Source organism: Suncus etruscus, chromosome 11, assembly GCF_024139225.1.
Source record: "Suncus etruscus isolate mSunEtr1 chromosome 11, mSunEtr1.pri.cur, whole genome shotgun sequence".
Lineage (NCBI taxonomy): Eukaryota > Metazoa > Chordata > Mammalia > Eulipotyphla > Soricidae > Suncus > Suncus etruscus.
The window spans coordinates 84,289,591-84,315,577 of record NC_064858.1 but is presented as its reverse complement, the minus strand read 5'-3'; the positions used below and the strand labels follow the sequence as shown (position 1 = coordinate 84,315,577).

The following is a 25,987-nucleotide window of genomic DNA, read 5'->3' as shown; positions in this document are numbered from 1 at the left end:
GGAAGAAACTTAGAGAAATCTGGTTTTTCATCCTCCCTCCCTGTCCCCCAATCATCTTTCTTAACTATGTACTCAAGAATTACCCCTGACATTGCTCAGGGAGGTCTGAGGCTAAGAAAGGCCTGTTAGTTCATGTTTTCAGTTCAAGTTTCAGAATCTTGTTGGTTTAGGATAAAGGAAGTAATGGAATAAAGAATGACACTGGCATTTATAGACAATTTTTTTTACACAAGAGGAAAATTAAATTGTCCCTCTAACCCTTTGGATTATTTGAAGATAGAATGGCATGATTTTTCTCATATAAGCCTTATATTGACCAAGGTCTAAGAAACTTCCAGCCCCACAAAGCAAACAAAACCCAGATAAATATCTTCTGCCTGATTGGTTCTGATTGATCACCAGCTAGATTTTTCAGTCTTGTGCTTAACTGGTGGTTTTTCCCTGTATTTCCTGAGAAATAGTATTTGAGTCCGTACTGTAGGTGAACAATATGATTTGACGTGGTACATTTAAAATTTATATCTGCTGAAGAGATAGCATGGAGGTAAGGTGTTTGCCTTTCATGCAGAAGGACAGTGGTTCAAATCCCGGCATCCCATATGGTTCCCTGTGCCTGCCAGGGGCGATTTCTGAGGGTAGAGCCAGGGAGTAACCCCTGAGCGCTGCTGGGTGTGACCCAAAAAAAAAACAAAAAACAAAAATAAATAAATAAATAAATAAAAATAAAATAAAATTTATACCTGAAAAAAATCATCTCTGAAAGGAATGAGAAAAGAATAAAGAAAGAATAGATGAGAAGTCAGATGAGTTAATAATATATTATGTCTTCAGTTCGCAGCACCACACTACCAAATAAAAGATAACTTCTTAGTAAGAGAATAAATAGTAGCCAGGTGTAAACTAGACTTGAGACTCAGCTATAAAATTGAGTTTTCTAAGTCGGGGATGAGTTGGTAAGGAAAGGACCTAGAGACAGAGGTATGTTGGCATTTTGGTGGTAGGTGCGATATAGCAACATTATCTTTCTAAAAGATTATTCTATTGTAAATTATGGTGCTTAAATAAAAATAATTTGAAAGTAATATATGATCATCTAAGTCTGAGCTTAAAGTTGCATTAACTAAGTAATGTAAGTCAATTTCCCCCCACCTTCCAATATTAACAAATTTAGGAAAGTAAAACTTGACACTTTAGAATATCATTGAAATTTTACCTGGGTACGTGTTTAAAACACACTGGGGCTGGAGAAGTTACTTCAGTAGGTTGAGTACATGTTTTATATGTGAAAGGCCCTTGTTTCATCTCTTGAGCACTTCTGGGATGACTATAAACAAATATTAAATAAAATAAATATTAAAGTACTAAAAGATATTTGAAAAAAACAACACCAAAACCATGAAGTCTGGTAACTAAGTAGTTTCTATTATTCTCCCTTTCCAACAATGTAAGAGCTACATTTAACTGCTTTTTTATTCTTTCCCTTTTTGTTTTTGGAGTTTTTGTTTGACTCAATTAGTCGGGCTGGAGAGATATACAGGGGTTAAGGTGCTTGCCTTGTATACTTGATCTCCAGCACAGCATATGGTCTCCTGCATACCACCAGTGTGACCCCCCCCCCCAGAACAATAAGTAGATAAATAAACTCAAAAAGCACTTCTGTGTGTGGCCAGGTGTGGCTCATAAACAAAAACAAACAAAAAGATAATGATGCTTTAGGATCACCAGGCAGTACCTAAGAGGTAAATGCTATGCTAGATAGGTCACAAGTTTGTGCATGCAAAAAATGTTCTCTTTTTTATTTTAAATAGATTTTATTTTGGTCAGAGCTTACTCAGTAATGCTTAGAGAACCACATAGGATATTGGAAACCGAACCTAGTCAGCTGCATGTAGGGCAAGCATCCCACCTGCTGTACTAGTGCTCCAAACCAAAGTACTCATTCTTATTTTCCCACCTTACCCCAACCACCCTTTTTTTTTTTTTTTTTTTTTTTTGGTTTTGGTTTTTGGGCCTTGCCCAGTGGTGCTCAGGGATTTTCCTGACTCTGTACTCAAGGGTCACTCCTGGCAGGCTCGGTAGACCATATGGGATGCCAAGGATTGAATCTGCATGCAAAGCAAGAGCCCTCTCTGCTGTGTTCTCATTCCACCCTTCCTTGACCTTCTTGATTTACGTATTTTTCGGACTATAAAACAAACTTTTCCCCCCAAAGTGCATGTTACAGAGCAAATGCAGGGAAGGAGAGCATCTAAAAACTAGATGCGTCTTACAAAATACGGTATTTTTTTCCCTAGTGCAGCAGATTGAACCCAAAACCTCAATCATGCAAAGAATGTACTGTCCCAAGGAAAATTTTTTCTAATCATTGCTTGTTGGTTCTTAAAATTTTGCAGTGGGAGGTAGGTGAGTGGATCACACCAGGTGATCCTCGGAGACTATTTCTGACTCTGCTCCTGAGTACTCTTGTCATATGCAGTACTGGAGATTGAACCAGTGTCTGTCTGCTACATGCAGGGCAGATGCCTTAATCCCTGTTATTATATCTCTAGCTCTCATTCTTGAATATCTTTTATATCCTGGGATAAATAGAAAAAATTAGCTTTCTGAGTGAGTATGAATTCTTCGTTGTTGTTTTTTTTTTTTTCTTTTATGTCATACCCTTCAGTGCTCAGGGCTTATTCCTAGCAGGCTTTGGGGTGCCAGTGATAGAATCTAAGTTGATCAAGTTCAAGACAAATATCCTACTCACTCACTGTACTATTGGTCTGGCCTCAAGTACGAATTCTTTTTCCATCCAACTATACAATCAACAGAACTTACCAGGGGTCTCAAACTCAATTTACCTGGGGGCCGCAGGAGGCAAAGTAGGGATGATCCTTGAGTGCAAAGTCAGTAGTAAGCCTTGAACATTGGGGGGTGTGACCCAAACAACTAAAACGAAACAAAACAGAAAAAAGATTCCTCTAGGGCAGGGCCACAAAATGTTGTACGGAGAGCTGTTTGCGGGCCTCGAGTTTGAGACCCCTGAGTCTTAGACCAAGTGCAACTATTCTTTGTTTTTCTGGTGAAAAGATAATACAGATAGGTAAGAGAATTTTTTGTCCTTGTTGTTGTTTGTTTTGTTTCTTTTTTGGGCCACACCCAATGGCACTCGGGTTTCTTCCTGACTCTACATTCAAAAATCACTCCTGGCAGGCTTGGGGCACTGACCATCAAACCTGGATCAAATGCATGCAAGGCAAATATCCTACCTGCTGTGCTATCATTCTGGCCCCAAGAGTATAAGGGTTTTTTGTTTTGTTTTGTTTTGGGGCCACACCCGGCGGCGCTCAGGGGTTACTACTGGCTCTATGCTCAGAAATTGCTTCTGGTAGGCACGGGGGACCTTATGGGATGCCGAGATTCGAACCATCATTGGTCCTGGGTCGGCTGTTTGGAAGGCAAACGCCTTACTGCTGTGCTATCTCTCTGTCCCCGTGAATAGATTTTTTTTTAAAGGTTTCATTATTGATTCTGTGAGTTATATATTTCATCTAGAGAGCTCAGAGAAATTCTCACTTTTTATACAAACTGCCTTTTTTCCCCTGAAAAATGTTTCTTCCGCTTGAAAAATGATATTCTTGGTACCTCCCTTGTACATAGCCCACCTGGGTTCAATCTCTCTTTATCCTCTCTATAGTGCCCTAAGCACTGTCTGAAGTGATCCTTGAGTTTAGAGCCAGGAGCAAGCCCTAAGTATGGCTGGGTATGGCCCAAAAGCCAAAAAAAAAGTCTTAGTTAATAAGATATTAATAAAGATCACATGTATTATAGATAGATTATTTATTGGGGGGTCTTTTGGGGCCACATCTAGCAGTACTCTGTGTACAAGGGTCATTCCTTGTCCTTAGTTGATCATGTACCATGAATCCAACTGGGGTTAGCTCCATGTAAGGCAGTACTTTTACCCATCCTGTACCATCTCTCTGGCCCCTGTGTCACAATTTTGTAATGACCAGGGGCTAGAGCAATCACACTTGCTTTGCATGATGTTGGCACCACTTATGGTCCTCTGAGCCCCACAGGAGTGATCCCTATGCTTAGAGCCAAGAGTAAGCCCTGAGCCTTGTTGGTATGACCTAAAAACAGAATAGTATTTTCAACAAATCTTACCTTTATTCTTAGAGTAGAGTCTTTGAATATATTTTTATGGTGATTTACATTCGGAAACAAAATAATAGCTCATTACGTCTTTAGCATTGAAAATGTTATTCAGAAGATGCTGTTTGAATTTTTTTTTTAATCTGAATCTAGGTAGCATTAGGTGATGAATTTATTGAGTTATAAGAGGAGAAAAGACAGAATTTTTCATTACCTTGTTTATGTTTCGGTATGAGATAGTTTAGGAAGAGTGAATGGAAATGAAACAGAACTCTTAAGATGAGATACCTTAGGAATCTGGAGAGAGAGCACAGCTGGTAGAGCGCTTGATTTGAACATGGCTGGCTAGGGTTCAATTCTCTGGCATTCCATATGGTCCCCTAAGCCTGCCAGGAGTGATTCCTGAGCACAAAACCCAGAATAACCCCTGAGTACCTCTGGATGCAACCTAAAAACAAAACAAAACAAAACAAAAGCAAAAGGATAAGAGACCTGTGCCAGAGAGTGGAGAGCAGGGTGCTTGCCTTGCACACATCCAGCCAAGTCCAGTGTCCCATATGGTCCTCTGAGCACTACCAAGAGCAATTACTAAGTGCAGAATGAAAAGTCATCCTTGAGCCTCAACAGCCAGGTGTGGCCCTAAGAGAGACATCTTATATGATGTACCTCTTAATACTTTACATCAGGGGTCTCAAACTCGAAGCCCACGGGCCGCAAACAGCCCTCCGTACAACATTTTGTTGCCCTGCCCTAGAGGAATCTTGTTTTGTTTTAGTTGTTTGGGTCACACCCCCCAATGTTCAAGGCTTACTACTGACTTTGCACTCAAGGATCACCCCGACTTTGCCTCCTGCGGCCCCCAGGTAAATTGAGTTTGAGACCCCTGCAAGTTTACATGAATAAGCAAAAGACACGAGGCTTATTACAAAGCTTTTCTCTGTTTTCCATTTTGAGGTTCTTCCTCTTCTGTAAAATAGTATCAATAAGTAAATAAAAACTCAAACCAGAAAAACTTGTGTTCTTGTACTTGGTTTTCCTTTTCCTTCAATATGCCTGATACGTTGAAGTACTCCCTAATCTTGCTTTGGCATGTTATTTTTATTTGTTTTGTTTTTTTTTTTTTTTTTTTTTTTTTTTGGTTTGTGGAGCCACATCCATCTCAGTACTTGGGGATGACAGTCAACAGTGCTTAGGAACCATGCAGTGGGGGAGATTGAATCCTGACTTCCCACATGGAAATTCTGTGCCCATGATTTATCTTCCTAGCTCTCTGAATGATATTTTTTATATTGAGCTCCTTTGGTTAAAGAGTCTCTCTGTACCTCTAATTCTATGAAGGCAGCAAAGACAATAATGCTCCTTAAAGCAAACTATATTTCCTTCATGACTTTACCTTTTTTTACTTCACATCCTTGCATTTGAGATATCTTGTTTGTGGGAAGTACACTGATAGCTGGTTCCTAGTGCTTGCAGGGGAAAGTTAAGAGTAGAGTAGCAGTCTTACTTGGACTTGGGGAAGGGGTGGGGTGTCACCCCCCCAATTTATTTATTTATTTGTTGATTGGTTGGTTTTTGGGTCATGACCAGCAGTACTCAGAGGTTACTTATTGCTCTGCACTCGAAATCGCTCCTGACAGGCTTGGGGGACCATAAAGGATGTCAGGAATCGAACCGCCCCCCTGAATTTTTATGTATGTATTCTTTGTTTATAGTAATCAAAATTGTCTAAGCCCTCAAAAGTTTCCATTTATTGGTTTTGTGACATTTCTGCCGAACTCTGCATCACTTATCCCTAAAGACAGCAACTTTCTGGCTTTTAAGGGGAGGAGGTGGGAACTTTTTTTGGGGGAAGGGGTGGTCACACCCGGCAGTGCTCAAGGGTTTCTGCTGGCTCTACGCTCAGAAATCGTTCCTGGCAGGCTCGGGGGCCATATGGATGCCAGGAGTCAAACCACCATCCTTCTGCATACAAGGCAAATGCACTACCTCCAAGCTATATCTCCGGCCCCAAGGTGGGAACTTTTAACAGAAACTTGATTTCCAGGAGCCTCAAGTGAGAAGTCTTCATTTCCCCTACCTGCTTTGCTTTATCCTACAACCAACTAGAAGACCAAAATGACCTCCAGCAGGATTGGAGGGTGAGGAGGCATGTAGAAAGCTTATTTTGGACTTGAAAAAGAGTGCAGGGAATTAGTCATTTAGAAGAGTGGTTCTGATGTGATTGTGTCTGGAAACTTATAATTTTGTAAAGATACATGTTTTCTGGTGGTTTCTAATTCTGATATAGCACCCTTCTGGTTCTAAAAAGTTGATTCTTACTTACCTCAGTTGAATGAGATTATTGAAAGATGTATGATGGCTGTACTGGGAGCTGCGTTATGAATGTATGAAGTGTTGGGATCTCTTTACGGTGTATTTACTAAGATTGAATACCCTCTGCTAGTTCAGTTTGCTTTCAGTCCTGCTTAGTCTGCTTTGGTTTATAGGACCACCCCATGTACTGTAGTCTGGCTGACATAATGACTCAGGAATAAACATGTCCAACTGAACTTCTGAAACTAGGATAGAAGGTGACAGCTGTGTGTTTAAGCATTGAAGTGTTTCTGAGAGAAAAACCATCAGTTGCTGTCATTCACCCTTAGAGTATGAAATTGGAAGCCCACTTAGCCTGGAGTGTTCCATAACCTTTACCTCTGGGAAGTCAAGGCCATGTCATTATTAATCTACCATCGCCTGAAAGCCCCAAGAGTCTGCTTTTCATCCTGCCATCAGTCACTTGCAGTGAGAGGAAAGGAAGAAAGTATCCATAAAGTGCAGTTTTTCCTTTTTGCCTCCCTCTTTACCTATGTTTGGCCTGTGAGAACATTAGCACATTAGTATAGTAATTCACTTAGTAAAGAGAAAACATTTGTTTTGTTAAATATAACCTTGATAGTTCAGCTGGCCTCTTTTTTTTTTTTTTTTTGGTTTTTGGGCCACACCCGGTAACGCTCAGGGGTTACTCCTGGCTATGCGCTCAGAAGTTGCTCCTGGCTTGGGGGACCATATGGGACACCGGGGGATCGAACCGCGGTCCGTCCAAGGCTAGCGCTGGCAAGGCAGGCACCTTACCTTTAGCGCCACCGCCCGGCCCCTCAGCTGGCCTCTTTCATCACTCTAGGGAAATTTTTTGTGAGAAAATAGCTGTTAATGTTAGATAAATAAAGTATGTAGTCTGTAGCTTCTAATGGCAATGAATAGGGCTAGATGTAAATAATAGCTGTCATCAAAAGCGCAATTGAAAAAAAGACCAATTCTGGAGCCAGAGATAGAGCATGGAGGTAGGGTGTTTGCCTTGCATGCAGAAAGACGGTGGTTCGAATCCCAGCATCCCATATGGGTCCCATTCTGTTGTGTGTGTCGTGTTTCCCTCTGGGTGCCCCCCCATGTCTGCCTTAAGCGATTTCTGAGTGTAGAGCCAGGAATAATCCCTGAGCGCTGCCCAGTGTGACCCGAAAAAAGAAAAAAGACCAATTCTAATGCAACTGAACTTTCCTGAAAGGCTTCTATTTATAAGTATATTTCTGACTTAAACTATATTGAAATTTGTGCTTCTTATTCACAGTATAAATTGAGGTGAGTGGCTGGAGTGATGGCACAACAGTAGGGCATTTACCTTGCATGTGGCTAGCCCAGTAATGACCTGGAGTGATTTCTGAGTGCAGAGCCAAGAGTAACCAGAATGCTACTGGGTTGGCCCAAAAACCAAATAAACAAACAAACTGAGTTGATAGTTGAGTTTGTGGCATTGATCAGAAAAATCTGGTTACTTGACTTTGGTTAATTTTTTCAGATTCTTTAAAGAAATAAATCTATTTATATTTTAGTTCAATATTCTTGCTTTATGTTTTGGGAAATAATTTATTCGGATTTCCTAAAGACGTTTGAGTTACGTGTGGATCACTGTTCTTCTAGTTTCTCTTTATGATCAAGAGAAGTACTTATAATAAGGCTCATGGATATATAATATATATAATAATGATTCATGGATGCTAATTAAATCAGAGTGAACCATTTTTGGCAAAGTATTAATTTTTGTTAAGTATCCTCTGATGCATATTTTGAATAAAATTCCTAAGTCTTCCAAAGAGTAACCTTTATGGAGGGTGGAGGGTGGTAGGGTTTAAGACTGAGGGCTGGAGAAATAGCATGGAGGTAAGGTGTATCCCTTGCATGCAGAAGGATGGTGGTTCAAATCCTGCCATTCCATATGGTTCCCTGAGCCTGCCAGGAGCCATTTCTGAGCATAGAGCCAGGAGTAACCCTTGAGTGGTGCTAGGTGTGACCCACAAACAAAAAAAAAAGACACATCTGATATGGTAAGGGGCTCTGCCCAGCCCAGCTCTATTTTCTGGAGAGTATGTAGTGTGAGGGATTGAACCACGTTCAACTGCATGTAAGGCAAGCACCTTAACACCCGCACTATCTCTGGCTTTTGGTGGAGGAAGTGTTGGAGCATACTCGGCATTCAGAAATTACCCCTGGCAGGCTCAGGAAACCATGGGATGCCAGGGATAAGACCCCATTTGGTCATGTGCAAGGCAAACACCCTACCCACTGTGCTATTGCTCGGGCCCCTTTCTCTAGCTTTTTTTGTTTGTTTGTTTTTGGTTATTGGGCCACACCCAGCGATGCTCTGGGGTTACTCCTGGCTGTCTGCTCAGAAATAGCTCCTGGCAGGCACGGGGGACCATATGGGACACCGGGATTTGAACCAACCACCTTTGGTCCTGGATTGGCTGCTTGCAAGGCAAATGCCGCTGTGCTATCTCTCCGGGCCCCCTTTCTCTAGCTTTTTAAAGAGATTTCTAAAATCTCTGAATTTGGAGGGGGTGTTGGGCCACACCCAAGTGGTGCTCAGGGTTTTCTCTTGGCTATGTGCTCAGGGATCATTTATGGTTCAGAAGACATGGGATGCTGGGGGTTGAACCCCAGGTGGCTTTGTAGAAGGCAAGTGCTCTATCCTTTACCCTCTGTTATCTTGTCAACCCCTGAAATGAAAAAATTTTTTGTTTTGGGCTATACTCAGTGTTTCTCAGAGTTTATTCCTCTGCTCTCAGGAATTAGCTCCTGGTGGTGCCAGGGGACCATTTGGGTTCTGGGGATTGAACCTGGGTCAGCTACATGCAAGGCAGATGCCCTTCTTTCTGTGCTATTGCTCTGGCCCTGAAATGAACTCTTAATTAAAAGTTTAAATTAGGAATGGGGGGGGGCACACTCAGCAGTGCTCAGGGGTTAGTCCTGGCTCTGCATTCAGAAATCACTCCTGGTGGGCTCAGTATCATATGGGATGCTGGGGGATCCAACCCAGATTGGCCTTGCGCAAGGCAAGTGCCCTACCCACTATACTATTGCTCTAGCCCCTTAAGTTAGGGAATTTGGAGGGATAATACATGCTTTGTATGTAACCAACCCCAGTTTGATCCCTGAGCACTGCCAGTCCTCATTCCTGAGCACAGAGCCTGGAATAGTCCTTGATATCATCAAGTGTTTTTTCCCACTCCTGCACCCCTCCCTCACCATTGTTTCCCCAGTTACTACCATTGCCTCTTTCCCCTTATTGTCTTTTTTGAATATCAAGGTAATTCTATTATATCTAAAGGAGTTAAAGTGACTTGAACATCCCTCCAAATAACTTTACATGATCTTGTTTTTTGTTTTGTGCCATACCAGCAATTCCCAGAAGTTACTCCTGGCTGTGCACTCAGGAATCACACCTGATAGTGCTCAAGGGACCATATTGGGGCCCGGAGAGATAGCACAGGGCGTTTGCCTTGCAAGCAGCTGATCCAGGACCAAAGGTGGTTGGTTCGAATCCTGGTGTCCCATATGGTCCCCTGTGCCTGCCAGGAGTTATTTCTGAGCAGACAGCCAGGAGTATCCCCTGAGCACCGCCAGGTGTGGCCCAAAAACCAAAAACCAAAAAAAAAAAAAAAAAAAAAAGAAGCTTTGGGGCCGGGTGGTGGCGCTAGAGGTAAGGTGCCTGCCTTGCCAGCACTGGCCTAGGATGGACCGCGGTTCGATCCCCTGGCGTCCCATATGGTCCCCCAAGCCAGGAGCGACTTCTGAGCGCATAGCCAGGAGTAACCCCTGAGCATCACCAGGTGTGGCCCAAAAACCAAAAAAAAAAAAAAAAAAAAAAGGGACCATATTGGTTGCCAGGGATCAACCCCAGTCAGCCAAGGCAGATGCCCTCCTGCTGTGCTCCAGCCCCAACACACTTATCTTTTAAACTTCTACTTCAGTTTCTGATTTTTTGGCTCTTCATTGCTGTGAAAGAAAATGGTATAACGGATAAGGTATTTACCTTGCACTCAGCTGACCCAGAAGTGATCCCTGACGTCCCATGTTGTCCCTTGACCACTTCCCAGGAGTAATTCCTGAATGTGCACAGCCAGGAGTAATCCTGGAGCACCATTAGGTGTGCCCCCCCCCCCAAACAACAAAACAAAACTAGGCTTGGAGTTCCATCTCTGAACCTTCATGTTTCTCTTAATGTTTTTAGTCTTTCTAACAAATAGATTTTCTTTTTTGTTTGTTTGTTTGTTTGTTTGTTTCTGGGCCGCACCCAGCATACCAGCATAGTTCAGGGATTTGCCTGGTAGGCTGGCAGGCTAAAGGGGACCATATGGGATCATACCCAGTTGTTGTTGTTGTTGTTGGTTTTGGGTTTTGGGTTACACCTAGCAGCGCTCAGAAATCACTCCTGGGGCCGGAGAGATAGCATGGAGGTAAGGCGTTTGCCTTTCATGCAGGAGGTCATCAGTTCGAATCCCGGCATCCCATATGGTCCCCTGTGCCTGCCAGGAGCAATTTCTGAGCCTGGAGCCAGAAATAACCCCTGAGTACTGCCGGGTGTGACCCAAAAACCACAAAAAAAAGAAAAAAGAAAAAAAAAAGAAATCACTCCTGGCATTTTCAGGAGACCATCTGGAATGCAGGGATTCGAACCACCGTCCCTCCCATATGGTCCCCCAAACCCACAAGGAGTGATATCTGAGTGCAGTGCCAGGAGTAACCCCTGAGTGACTCTGGGTGTGGTTCAGAAACAACCAAACTGGGGCTGAATGATAGCACAATGGTAGGGCATTTGCCTTGCAGGCTGCTAACCCTGGAGGGACCAGGATTCGATTCCAGCATGCCATATGGTTCCCTGAGCCTTTCAGGAGTGATTTCTGAGCACAGAGCCAGGAGTAACCCTAAGCGCCGCCAGGTATGGCCCCAAAACAACAAAAGCAAACATGAACACTGAAGAGTAGCCTCTTCCCTTTGCAACATCACATCTACATGTGATCTACATCTACCTTAAAATAATACCATATTTTCCCGTGTATAAGACGACCCCCTAATTTTACAGTTAAAACATAGGTTTAGGCCTATATTCGCTGTATAAGACAGAGCGTTCCTGTGCTGCAACTGTGTGTACCACAGTGAGCCAATCACATCAAGCAAAGGTTCAAAGGTTCTACTGTAATAGACTTCCTCTCTGATTCTGGCCAGTCTGAGCAGGCTTTTGACAGTGTAGATTCGGGTACAGACATTGTATAACTTGCATGCATAAAAAGCCTGCTTGGATTGGCTGCGTCAGAGAGGCCGTCTGAGCAGCCTTACAGTGATTGGTGCAGGATTGAGTTGGAAAATTCGTTTTGTGGCAATATCCAGACGATTTTCGTTTAGCGGCATATCTAAACGTTTTTCGGGATATACTCGGCTTACAAGACAACCCCCGTTTTTCGGTTGACTTCTTTGTCGTTTCAAAAGTCATCTTATATGCCGGAAAATACGGTAATAGCCTAGATTTATTGAAAGTCTGTTGGATAGAATTTCTTTGTATTAAGCTCTTTCACTCACATAGTTTGTATTTAGGGCTAGTTTGAGTGCTGCGGTTTTTTCCTTTCAGCAAATATTTTCTTTATATTACCTGGAGATTTTCCAAATATGAGGGAGAGAGGAGAAAACAGAATTTTGGAAATCTGAATATTCTGAATGTGTTAATTTGGAATTCTGTTAATCCATGATGGAAAATACAGTGATTATAATACACAGAGGTATTTTAATTTTCTAAGATTATACCACATACTTTCTGTTCCATGTGGCTTTTTTTCCCTAGCAATGCTCTGGGAACCAGTTGGTTGGTACTAGGGATCGAACCCAAGTCTCCTGTGTGCAAGTCAGGGCTGTAACCCATTGAACAATTGCTCCAGATGCACCATGATTTCTTATATATGGTTTCTGCCACTTTACACAATTCATTTCTTCCTCATTTCTGTTAATAAGTTTTTTAAAGAAAAAATTGGGAAGTAGAATTATGTTGAAAAGATTGGCATCAGGATTGGAGAGATACAGCAGGTAGTATATTACATTTGCCTTGTTCTCAAGCCCAGGTTTGATCCATGGTATCCCATATGGTCCATTGAGCCACTTCCAGGAATAATTCCTGAGATTAGAACCACCCCTAAGCACTGTCAGGAGTGCCCCCGTCCCCGATTTTTCTTAAAGAAAGATTGGTGTTAGTTAACTTGACTAAGGAGGATAAGGAAGTGAAGTATGTGGCTGACTCTGAACTTCTTTTTTTTTGTTTGTTTTTTTTGTTTTTTTGGGCCACACCCGTTTGACGCTCAGGGGTTACTCCTGGCTATGTGCTCAGAAATCGCCCCTGGCTTGGGGGGACCATATGGGACGCCGGGGGATCGAACCGCGGTCCTGATCCTTGGCTAGCGCTTGCAAGGCAGACACCTTACCTCCAGCGCCACCTATCAGGCCCGACTCTGAACTTCTTTTTTTTTTTTTTTGGTTTTTGGGCCACACCCTGTGACGCTCAGGGGTTACTCCTGGCTATGCGCTCAGAAGTTGCTCCTGGCTTCTTGGGGGACCATATGGGGCACCGGGGGATCGAACCGCGGTCCGTCCTAGGCTAGCGCAGGCAAGGCAGGCACCTTACCTCCAGTGCCACCGCCCGGCCCCCCAACTCTGAACTTCTAATAGCTTTGTTTTGTCGGTGAGGACAGATTTTCTTTCAGATTTTGGATGCATGATAAGTTCAGAGGATTTACACTTGGCAAAACGATGGTCAGATTCAAACACATCCAGGAGAATGATTGGAAAGAAAACGGACTGGTTAGTGGTTGAGGGTTTGCAGGAAAGTGGGGGAGGGCCGAGAAGGGAAAGGTTTGCAAATGCATATGACACTGAGCCAGAGGGGTCATTCCTGTCTCCAGATGCACAACCCATTTGTGCACTTGAGCATGGCCTGGGGGAGTATTGTCCTGATGAATGCTGAGGGAGAAGCCCTTTTGATTGAGGTAATTTCCCTCAGATGGGGTCTCACCATCCCATGAATCAAAACCTGTCAACAAGGAGCTAAAGATGGAGTGAAGTTTATTGTATGCTTGTTTCCATGGATGCTTCATGCTAGAAAGGTCAAGTGAGAGAGATCATTAGAACTGTGTTGATTTACTGGGCCTGTTGTGCACTTTCCCTGCAGGGCAGGGAGGTAAGAGGCTTTTGGAGAAGCTCTGAGGGGTGCTGGGTAGGAGGGAAAGCAGGCATACACAAATTAAATAAAACCTTCCCTGTCTCTGTTGGTGAGGGGGATGGGTCTGGCTGTTGGTAGAGGGTAAGAAGTGTTGGGGGGTGGTATTGTTTCTCTCCCCTAGAGCCTGTGGTAGATTTAGAGCAGATGCTTTGCTGGATCTCAAAAATAGGCCAGAGATCTGAGTAAGGAAGAAAACTGGGAAAATTTCTAATAATCACCTTGATGGTTCCTGAGGCATACCAACTACCCTGTGTTGTTCCTTATTCCCGTATTTTTTTTGGGGGGGGGGCCACACCCAGCGTTGCTCAGGGGTTACTCCTGGCTGTCTGCTCAGAAATAGCTCCTGGCAGGCACGGGGGGCCATATGGGACACCGGGATTCGAACCAATCACCTTTAGTCCTGGATCGGCTGCTTGCAAGGCAAACGCTGCTGTGCTATGTCTCCGGGCCCCATTCCTGTATTCTTTCTTTTGACCTCCCAACAAAATACTGGAAATTTAATTAAGAAGTTTCCCCCTCGTTTAAGATTGTTGCAGATAGGGGCTGGAGCGATAGCACAGTGGTAGGGCCTTTGCCTTATACATGGCTGACCTGGGGCAGACCTGAGTTCAATCCCTGGCATCCCATGTGGCTCCCAACACTTGCCAGGAGCAGTTTCTGAGCTGCAGAACCAGGAGTAACCCCCAAGCCTCTGGATATGGCACAAAAACAAAAAGATTGTTGGCAAATAGAGAAGTAGAGACTACACGGGTAGGTGGAAATTATAATAAGATTTGGAAAGAAATGGTTCTTAGGGTGTTTTTTTTTGGGGGGGGTCACACCCAGCAGTGCTCAGGGGTTACTCCTGGCTGTCTGCTCAGAAATAGCTCCTGGCAGGCACGGGGGACCATATGGGACACCGGGATTCGAACCAACCACCTTTGGTCCTGGGTCGGCTGCTTGCAAGGCAAACACCGCTGTGCTATCTCTCCAGGCCCTGGTCCTTAGGTTTAAGCTGAGTTTCAGAGGTGATATTTTAACCTCTGTAATCTGAACTCCTGACCTATGCACTGATTTGCATAGGAAAAAAAGATATATAGGTCTAGGGACCTGAAAGATAGTGGGGGGGGGGCGGTTACATATTTATCTTGCATATGACTTGCTCTGATTTGATCCCTGGTACCAGATGTTATTCTGAGAATCATCAGGAATGACTCTGGGTACAAGCTAAGTACTGGAAGCTAGAGTGCTTGCCTTGCTTGTTTCATCTTTGGCATTTCATATGGTCCTCCAGTCCCTGCCAGGTGTATTCCCTGAGCTCTGGGCGAGGAGTTAAGGTCTAAACACTACCTGGTATGGCCCCAAAACAAAAAAATACAATAAAAAAGAATAAACTCTAACCCAACCTCAGGTGTGGCCCAAGGTTTCCCACCTGGTATAATGGTTTTTAGGGGTTATTTTTTTTTGGGGGGGGGTTGGGCCATACCCAGGTTTTATCCCTGGCATCCTATAATGGTCCCCCGAGCCTGCCAGGAGTAACTCCTGAGCCCTGCCTGGTGTGACCTAAAAACCAAAAAGAAAAAACCTAGTGCAGCCTTTGTTCTTTGGTAATTCTCTTAATTCTTTGGTGGGGGAGCTAAGGTGAATGGGTAGTTTGGCCATACCTGGGGGCTCTGAAGGCTGTTTTGGTCAGAAGAGTCCCCTATGCTTTGTCTAGGAATCATGTACAGTAGTACCAGAGAATGAAACCAGATCAGCCATATGCAAAATAAACACTTTTTGGGGGGGGGGGCACACCTGTTTGATGCTCAGGGGTTACTCCTGGCTAAGCGCTCAGAAATTGCCCCTGGCTTGGGGGAACCATATGGGACACTGAGGGGTTGAACCGTGGTCCTTCCTTGGCTAGGGCTTGCAAGACAGACACCTTACCTCTAGCGCCACCTCTCGGGCCCCAATAAACACTGTTTTATCTCTCTGACCTTACATCTTAGTTCTTTTAATAGAGTTTGGCAGTTAAAATAGGCAGTTAGTCAAAATTAGAAGCATTTAATTTAAAAAAAAACTTTAGTTGAAGATTACTAATTGGAGAGGCCAAAGAGATCATTCAGCTGTCTGAACACATGGTTTACATCCAGGTAACCAGGTTTTGATCCCCAGCATCACATGGTCCCCGGAGCACCTCTCAATGTGACCGTAAATGGCAGCAGCAACAAAAAAGGATTACTAACTGGATTCTTTTACCCACTTTTTTCAGTTAAAAAGGTAATGGTTTGGGCCTGGAGAGATAGCTCAGCAGCGTTTGCCTTACAAGCAGCCGATCCAGGACCTAAGGTGGTTGGTTCGAATCCCAGTGTCTCATATGGTCCCCCGTGCCTGCCAGGAGCTATTTCTAAGCAGACAGCCAGGAGTAACCCCTGAGCAATGCCAGGTGTGGCCCAAAAACCAAAAAAAAAAAAAAAAAAAGGTAATGGTTTGGGTGCTAGAACTATAGTACAGTAGATAGGCTGTTTGTGTTGTATGTGGCCAATTCAGGTTTGATCCCAGGCATCCCCATATGGTCTGCTGAGCACCACCAGGTGGACCCAAAACCCAGGAAAAATTAATATAAAGGCTTCAGTTTTAAAAGTCTAGGTCAGAGATATCTCAGTGGTCTGAGTGAGTGTTTTGCCATGTAGAAGGCCCTAGTATGAGGCAGGTATCACATTATCTCTGACTGAGCACCAAGCAGGGAAATGGTCCTGACCACCAAATTAAACAAGGGCTGGCTAAAGAGAGAGCTCAAAGGCTGAGCATACACATTGCATGCAGGAGGCCCAGGTTCAATCCCCATTACACATGGTACCCAAATACCAAACCTAGTGTTGCTGCTAAGCTAAAATAAAGTCTAAAATCTGGGACCAGAGCAATAGTAAAAAGGATTTTTGAAATATGATGGGTTTGAGTCAGAAAGATCTTTTAGGAGTAAGGTACTTACTTGGTCTAGGTGGCCAACCATCTTATTTGATTGCCAGTACTGATTGAAGTGCTGTACTGCTAGGAGTGTTCCACTCCCATCCCCACAAAAGAAATGTATTCAAGAATAAAATGTCTTTCTAGATGAGCTACATTCTAGAAAACATCCTTTCAGGAGCTGGAGAGATAGCACAGTGGTAGGACGTTTGCCTTGCACGCTGACCCAGGACGGATAGTGGTTTGATGAAGTTCCCTACCCTTTGTAATATCACTTTGTCCTTATTGAGTTATTTTGTCCCTGGAACCCATCTGATTTTATATGTTTACTCATTGTAATACTAAACTTTTGGTAACTGGTATCTGGGTATGAGGGGAAGATTCACAGGAGAAAGTAACTTTAAAATGGGATACAGAGCTGGAGAGGTAGTACAGTGGGCAGGGCACTTGCTTTGCATGTGGCCAGTCTGAGTTGATCCCTGGCACCCTATATGGTCCTCTGAACCCCACTAGGTGTGAATTCAAAAAAGAATAGGACCAGAGATTTGTCTGAGATTTATTTGCTAAGATTTATTTACATAGCATCAACCCAGGTTTATTCTCTAGCACTGCCAGATATTGCTGCGCCCCTCCCCCAGAGGGGAAATTATTATAACCCTTTCCTTGATGTACCTTATTTTGCACCTCAGATAATGTTCAGGGGCCTGGAGAGAGCTCAAAGGGTTGGTGTATGTGCTTTGTTGGTGAGAAGGCTAGATTTAATCCCCAACTTAACATGGTCCCAGTGGAACCCCAAGCAGTGTGCCTTTCAGTAGTAGTCCAAGAGCAGTGCTGGGTGTGGTCCAAAATATGAACAACAGCAAAATCAAAATCACTTCAAATTATTCAGAGCTTTTGTCTGATTTTTCTGACTGTTTATAATGCTTGCCTCTAAACTTACAAAAACACTACTCTGATCACTTTCCTTGGCAAATAGAACAAGCAGTGTTCAACAAATAGTACCTCCAGTCAACCTGCTTTCCATAGCTGGTGGGTTTTTTTTGTTTTTGTTTTTGTTTCTTTCTGTTTTGTTTTTTTTTTTTTGGTTTTCGGTTTTTGGGCCACACCCAGTGATGCTCAGGGGTTACTCCTGGCTATTCGCTCAGAAGTCGCTCCTGGCTTGGGGGACCATATGGGACACCGGGGAATCGAACCGCGGTCCGTCCAAGGCTAGCGCAGGCAAGGCAAGGCACCTTACCTCTAGCGCCACCGCCCGGCCCCGGTTTTTTTTGTTTTTGTCTTTTGGGCATCCCCAATGGTTCTCAGGGCTTACTACTGGCTCTGTGTTCAAGCATCACTCCTGGCATGGTTAAGGACCCTATGGGATGCTGGGAATTGAACATGGCTGGGTCAGCTATATGCAAAACAGGCCCTTGCACTATTACTCTGTCTCCTGTGGGTGTTTTGAGTGTTTTTTTATTTTGTTTTAGTGAAGCCTGTTTTTTATACTTTTTTGTTTGTTTGTTTTTTGTTTGTTTTTGGGTCACACCCAGCAGTGCTCAGGGGTTACTCCTGGCTATCTGCTCAGAAATAGCTCCTGGCAGGCATGGGGGGGACCATATAGGACACCAGAATTCGAACCAACCACCTTTGGTCCTGGATCGGCAAACGCTGCTGTGCTATCTCTCTGGGCCCTGTTTTTCATACTTCTAAACTACAAAGATGTTAAGAACTAAAATTTCTTTTGTCTTTTGTTTTTTGTTTTGTTTTTGGGTCACACCCTGTGACCCTCAGGGATTACTCCTGGCTATGAGCTCAGAAATCTCTGGCAGGCAAGGGGGACCATATAGGATGCAGGGATTCAAATCAGCTGTATGCAAGGCAACCGCCTTATTGCTGTGCTATCTTTCCGGCCTGGTTTTATTTGTCTTACTACTCCCCCCCCCCCCCCCGTTATGGTGATAGTGATGGTGGTTATAATTTTCAGAGGTCATATATTTAGTTCTGTTCATGCTTACTGGTTGTAGTGCTCAATAGGGGTATCATGCTTTTTATTACAGTGCTAAATGAAGATTGCATACTTCGTTGTAGCACTGGAGAATCAATAATGTCATTAGTGTGGAGGTCACATCCCCCCCCTCAGGTTTTATTATAATACAGTGATTTACCAAGCTGTTCATAATACAGTTGTTTTAGGCTTTAAATATTCAAATATCAATCCCATCATCATAGCCTGCCTCCATGCATGCACAAATTTACTTCATATTGCTTGTTACAGCACAAAGGCAAATGGAATTATCAAAACTTTAATCAGGAGCCAGAGAGATAGCATGGAGGTAGGGCATTTGCCTTGCATGCAGAATGACTGTGGTTTGAATCCCGGCATCCCATATAGTACCCTGGGCACTGCCAGGTGTGACCCAAAACAACAACAACAAAATCTTAAATCAGCATGGGGCCCAGAGTGGTGCTGCTAGCAATGGCAAATTTGCTTGGCACGTGCTAGCCTACCCTAGGACGGACCGCAGTTCGAATCCCCTGGCGCCCTATATGGTCCCCTAAGCCAAGAGTGATTTCTGAGCGCATAGCCAGGAGTGACCCCTGAGTGTCACCAGGTGTGACCCAAAAACCCCCCCCAAAAAAAAAAACCCAAAATACTTAAACAAAACTTAGATCAGCAGAGGTCAATTTGAAACGACATATCTTTGCATGGTGTTACTAAAGTCATGTGTAAGTATTAACTGAGCTGTCGTATTAATTTGAGCTTTCTTTTTCTTTTTTTGGGGGGAGTGGTGGTTTTTGGGTCACACCCGGTGGTGCTCAGGGCTTACTCCTGGCTTTCAGCTCAGAAATCTTTCCTGGCAGGCACGGGGGACTTATGGTATGCTGGGATTTGAACCACTGTTGGTCCTAGGCTGCTTGCAAGGCAAATGCCCTACTGCTGTGCTATCTCTCCAGCCCCTAATTTGAGCTTTCTGTGTACTGTTTAGGCTCAATAAGATTGGTCGATTACAGTAACTTTCCCATTAGATTTCCTGTGATACTACTGGGTTAACACTACTATCAGACATTGAGATTTCGCATGACATGAGGTCCAGGATTTATAGATCTAAAACACTTTGATAAGGTCAAGTCACAGCTGGGCCATTTCTTTTTGTTTGTTTGACTTTGTTGTTGTTTTGCTTTTGTTTGGAGGCTATATCTGGTAGTATTCCAGGCTTACTCCAGGCTCTGCGCTTAAGCGCTAGAGGTAAGGTGTCTGCCTTGCAAGCGCTAGCCAAGGAAGGACCACGACCGCGGTTCGATCCCCCGGCGGCGTCCCATATGGTCCCCCCAAGCCAGGGGCAATTTCTGAGCGCTTAGCCAGGAGTAACCCCTGAGCATCAAATGGGTGTGGCCCGAAAAAAAAAAAAGAAATCACTCCTGGCAGGCTCTGGGTATCATATGGGTTGCTGGGGATCAAACCTGAGTTATCTACATGCAAGGAATCGCTTATGCTTTAGCTTTGTGCTCTGCTGGCCAGTTGACTGCAGTAGTTCATACATAGAGGGGTATCTTGCATGTTCCCCACCCTCGCCCTCCATCCTTTCTGAGGTTGCCACAGACAGACATATCAGCTAGGACCAGACTACCGAAGAAGTATTGGCAGCCATTATTTCCTTTTGGAGCTTGATTATGTGGAGGTTAGTTATGCTTGTCATGAGCCGTCCCCTGGCCTCTTCCTGATATTGGTTTTGTTTTGGATTAGGGGGCTATACCTGGAAGTATTGGAAGTTACCCTCACTTTGTGCTTAGGGAACCGTGTGGTACTAGGGACCAAACCCAGGCTTCCAGCAAAGTGTGAGCTTTTTCCTTTGAGTTAATTTCCATCCTCTTTTACTGTTTGTTGTTCTTGTTCTCATCTTAGGTGTGTTGGGATTCTGTTAAAATTAAGATTTATGGAGGCCAGAGAAATAGCATGTAGGGTGTTTGCCTTGCACACAGCTGATCCCAAACAGATAGTGGTTCGAATCCTGGCATCTCATATGGTCCCCCGTGCCTGTCAGGAGCGATTTCTGAGCGCAGACCCAGGAGTAACACCTGAGCGCCGCCGGTGTGACCCAAAAAAAAAAAAAAAAAAAAGATTATGGGGGCTAGAACCATAGTACAGCAGGTTAGGTTTGCCTTGTACACAGTCTACCTAGGGTTCTATCCCTGACATCTCCTGAGCATTGCCAGTTGTGGCCCCCCACCAAAAATGATATATAATGCTATGGACAAAATGAATGCTATCATTTTTGTGTTGTTACTTATTGGGGGAAGGAAAGAGGGGTTTGGGCCTTACCTGACTTGGGCTTACTCATGTTTGAGGATGACTTGATGCTCAGAGGACCATATATACTGCTGTAGTTAAGCCAAAGGTCTGTCTGTCTCCTTCTCCCTCTCCCCCCTCATCTTCCACTTTCCTCTCTCACTCTCTCTCCCTCCCCTCTCTCCTAGTAGTAATAGTAGTAGTACCCCAGTAACTAAGATTTTATTCCAGTTTACTTTGCAAATTACCTTACTAGTAGTTTCAACCAATTTCTTTATCCCTGAACAGTCTGAAGATGATGAGAAGCTGAAAAAGAGGAAGGAGAGGTTTGGGATTGTCACAAGTTCTGCTGGAACCACAGAAGATACAGAGGTAAAATATACCTATAATGCTTAGTAGAACCTTTGAAGGGGAATAAATGGAAAAAGCTAAGTTGGAAAAACACTTCTTTGTATTACTTCTCATTTTTCCTCTTCCCTTTTGTTGTGATGATTGGTGGGTCAGTTATTGTGCATCAGAAATCACACTCTTAGTTGTGGCAGCAGATTGTAATTCAGTACACCCAAGTTTCAGTCAGTGTGTGCAGCAGTGCTGGGGACCAGACTGGAGGCCTCTTGTCTTGCAAGCAGATATATCACTGAGCCATATTTCTTGACTTCTTTGCTTCATTGGGTTTGGGGGGATTAGGGGTATGGGAAATACCTAGCAGTGAGTGCTCAGGGCTTACTTTTGGCTATGCACTCAGGGATCTCTCATGGCAATGCTCAGCATTGGTGCCAGCAAGTGATGATAGGCTATGCAATCTCTTCAGTGCATTGCTTGCTTGTTTTTGCTTTTGGGACACACCCAGCTATTCTCAGGGGTTACTCATGGATCTGCTCAGGGGACCATATAGGATTCTAGAGATCGAACCTGGGTTGGTTACAGGCAAGACAAACGCTGTCCTCCAGCTCCAATTATTTGCTTCTTAATTTCCAAATGGGATTCGAACCACTGTCCTTCTGCATGCAAGGTAAACGCCCTATCTCCATGCTATCTCTCTGCCCCTCTTTTCTTTTCTTTTTGCTTTTGCAGCCAAAATCTGGCAAAGTTCACTTACAGCAGTACATAGGAACTACTAGATCCTGTTTGTTCCATTCAGCCTTTTTTTTTTCTCCTTTGGTTTTTGGACCACACCTAGTGATGCTCAGGAGTTACTCCTGGCTATGTGCTCAGAAATTACTCCTGACTTGGAGGACCATATGGGATGCCAGGGGATAGAACCGAAGTTCGTCCTAGGCTAGTGCGTGCAAGGCAGATGCCTTACACCCTGCGCCAACGCTCCATCCCCTTATTTGGCATTTCTATTTAATGTAAGAGTAATTTTGTGAATGGGGTAATTTTTTGTTTTTAAGTTTTGGCCCACACCCAGCTCTTCACTTTTTGCTCTTCAATCAGGAATTTCTGGTGGACCATTTGGGATGCCAGGGGTTCAACCCAGGTTGGCCAAATGCAAGGCATGCACACCACCATCTCTCTGGCCCCATGTAATGGGTTAATTTAAAAATTCTTCCTCTTTGTTGGGAGCAGTGATTGGAGTGAGGATGTAAGTAGGGTTTGTTATTCTTTTGTAAATTACTACCAGAACAAAAATGTTCATGCCTTTTTTTATTTTTATACCCTTTTTTTTTTTTTTTTTTTTTTTTTGGTTTTTGGGCCACACCCGATAACGCTCAGGGGTTACTCCTGGCTATGTGCTCAGAAGTTGCTCCTGGCTTGGGGGACCATATGGGACACCGGGGGATCGAACCGCGGTCCGTCCAAGGCAAGCGCAGGCAAGGCAGGCACCTTACCTTTAGCGCCACCGCCCGGCCCCTATTTTTATACCCTTTTTCCAGTGCTGCCAATGATCTCTCTATCCATCTTGAGGATTCTCATCATTTTTTTCAGTTGACATTGAAAATTAATTTGCCTTTGTGGGTTTGGAGGTCACTGCTGTTATACCTGGACTCTCCAGAAGGATATCCCCATACTATTCCTTGAATGGCTTTTTTTTTTTTTTTTTTTTGGTTTTTGGGCCACACCCGGTGACACTCAGGGTTACTCCTGGCTATGCACTCAGAAGTCGCTACTGGCTTGGGGGACCATATGGGACGCCAGGAGATCGAACTGTGGTCCGTCCAAGGGTAGCGCAGGCAAGGCAGGTACCTTACTTCTAGCGCCACTGCCCGGTCCCCCCTTGAATGGCTTTTTACTCAACAATTTGTCTTCTGGGGTCTGCCTTCTCCTCATTGACTAAAAAATATTCTCAACCTATTAAGAACCATTGTTTTTGTTTTTTCCCCTTTTTTGGTGTCTCACCTGTTGATGCTCAGGGGTTACTCCTGGCTAGGCGCTCAGAAATCACTCCTGGCTTGGTGGGGGATCTTACGGAACGCCAGGGGATTGAACTGTGGTCCTTCCTAGGTTAGTGAATGCAAAGCAAATGCCCTACTGTTTGTGCCACCGCTCTGGCCCAAGGGCCATTGTTTTAAGACTGAAAGAAGCTTTCAGGAATCTTTGTTTTCTACCTCCTCCTTTCCTTCTTTTACTCTTTTCACACTCCTTTCTGCCAAACTTCTCAGCTATGATGGAATAACTAGAGAAATTTAGAAATGAAATCTCTGGCCTACCAAGCTTAAGTTTCGGTCTTCACTCCTCCTTAGACCTTGTGACAGTTTCTGTGAGTTTGGATTAAAGCAGCCAGGAACCACTGTTGTAATCTCATTTGTATCTTGTGTCTTTATTACAGGCAAAGAAGAGGAAAAGAGCAGAGCGCTTTGGAATTGCCTGAAGAAAAGCTTTTGCTTTATATTCTGCAGTGGTTTCCACCTCTCTGATTCTTGTTGGTCACATATGTACCAAAAAGCACAGTCATGTGCCTAGGTCCTGCCTTGCAGTGAGGGAGTACATACCCCAGGTACATCTGTGAACTTAGGCAGCAATTTTGACTTACTGCTGTTTCAACCTTTAGTTTATTTTGTTTTTTTAAACTATTATTCTGCTTGTTAATAAAAAAAAAAAAACTTTAGAAAAGAGAACATAACTATTATTTTGCTTGTTAATTTAAGAAAATATTTGAGGGGCCGGAGTGGTGGCACAGGTGGCAGGGTGTTTGCCTTGCATGCAGTAACCTAGGATGGACCCAGGTTCAATCCCCTGGCGTCCCATATGGTCCCCCAAGCCAGGAGCGATTTCTGAGGCATAGTCAGGGTAACTCCTGAACATCACCAGGTGTGGCCCAAAAGCCAAAAGCCAGGAAAAAAAAAAGCTTGAAAAGAAGACAAGAAAAGAAAAGAAGACAACTGTGTTTTGTTAGGTAGGTACTCCTTTTAGTATTTAGAGACAGAGCAGATGAGAGGAAATTCAGAGTTAGAAAATTATCTATAATGTCTTTATTTTTAGAAAAAAGGACAGGATAGGACCCGGAGAGATAGCACAGCGGTGTTTGCCTTGCAAGCAGCCAATCCAGGACCAAAGGTGGTTGGTTCGAATCCCGGTGTCCCATATGGTCCCCCATGCCTGCCAGGAGCTATTTCTGAGCAGACAGCCAGAAGTAACCCCTGAGCACCGCTGGGTGTGGCCCAAAAACCAAAAAAAAAAGAAAAAGAAAAAAGGACAGGATAAAGGTAGGAATCTGCCCCTTTAAGGGCTGAGTAGTCCCTTCTTTCTTACTCACAAACATCCTTTATCTTTTTATCCTCCATGAGGAGGTCACCCAGAATCTTTGCTTCAGTAAATTAGCATGATTCATTGGGATAAAAGAGAGAACACTGTGTTTTAAGAGGTGCAAAGGATATAAAGACAAGAGCTAATAATTATAGTGGAACTCTTTTTTTTTTTTTGGAGGGGGGCTTCCGGTGGAGACCAGAAAGCCTGCTGGACAAATTCTAAAAGAGCTGTAACACTTATAGTGGTACTCTAATGAGTCTTTTCTTAGATAAAATTAGACTTGATCCATTTTTTAGAGTAATTTGATATATATGGTACTGTGTGGTTTCTGTGGTTTCAGGAAAGGTTAGCATGTGGTAGTTAAGTAGTTTAAGAAAGAAGGTAGAAAGGATTGGAGCAGTAGTATAGCAGATAGGGTACTTTCATAGTACATGACTGACCCAGGTTCTATCTCTATCCCTAGCACCATATGGTCTCCCAAGGCACCGCCAGGAGTATTCCTGAGTGCAGTCAAGAGTAACCCCTGAACACTCTTGGGTATGACCCAAAACTCCCCCTTTCCATCCCCCCCCAAAAAAGGGAGAGTAGGTACTCCTCAAAGATAGAAGGAAAGTTCAAAGTATGAATGTCATATATTAATTACTACTCCCTAAATCATTGGGAATATAAGGTTTCCTTTTTATTTTTCTTTCCTCAAATTGGGTCACTCCTGTCCTTGTGTGTCCAGCAGTGTGCCCCGAAAGTTGATTCTCCAGCAAATGGTATAGTGCCACCCTGCAGTGCTTTGAGGACTACGTACTGTTGGGTGGAGGTTGAATTCAAGTCTTCCAATATGCTAAGCACTTGAGAGCTGTCCTGAGCCAGGCTTCTATTTTCTAATCAACCTGTGTGCTTATTTTTATTCTATTAAAGAAGTGTGCTATTTGCCATGTTAGAGGCTGGAGTTAGTGTGTATGTGACCTCAGTGCCCCTATTCCCAGATCTGTGAGCAAGAGGTCTGTGGGAACACCCCAGGAGAGGGTGCTTTCCTTGCATGCAACTGACCTGGATTTGATGCCTGGCAACCTTTGACCCCTCCAGGAGAGATCCCTGAGTGCAGAGCCAGGAATAAGCCCTGAGCACCATCAAGTGTGACCTTAAAAACAAAAGGAGTTGTTCAGCATTGCTCAGGGATCAAACCTAGAAACCTGGGTTACCCCTGTGCTTTGCACATGCTTATCCTGTTGAATTATTTCTCCGGCTCCTTGGTGGTGTTTTGGTTTTGGTTTGGTAGCTTATTTGTTTGTTTGGGTGGGGGATTGAAGAGATAGTACAGTGGGTAAGATGCCTTGCATGCTCCCATTCATGTTCAATCACTAACATTTGGCACGTTCCCTTGAGCACAG

At 43.9% G+C, this 25,987-nt stretch overlaps 2 protein-coding genes and 1 non-coding gene across 3 annotated transcripts in view; 2 read left to right on the top strand and 1 right to left on the bottom strand.

The window, feature by feature from the left end:
• The window catches only part of SARNP (SAP domain containing ribonucleoprotein), a 75,577-nt gene extending 51,601 nt beyond the window's left edge, over positions 1-23,976 (top strand). The window contains exons 10-11 of the mRNA XM_049784090.1: positions 21,201-21,284; positions 23,683-23,976. Coding sequence (XP_049640047.1) covers positions 21,201-21,284; positions 23,683-23,724 — 126 coding nt within the window. The 3' untranslated portion in view covers positions 23,725-23,976. The remainder of the gene's footprint in view (positions 1-21,200; positions 21,285-23,682) is intronic.
• DNAJC14 (DnaJ heat shock protein family (Hsp40) member C14) overlaps positions 1-25,987 on the top strand; it is a 1,080,043-nt gene that overhangs the window by 78,180 nt on the left and 975,876 nt on the right. The gene's annotated exons all lie outside the window — the stretch shown is intronic.
• Positions 24,780-24,840, bottom strand: LOC126023777 (U7 small nuclear RNA). Its single transcript, XR_007500840.1, has one exon. It is a non-coding gene; the product is annotated as a U7 small nuclear RNA (small nuclear RNA).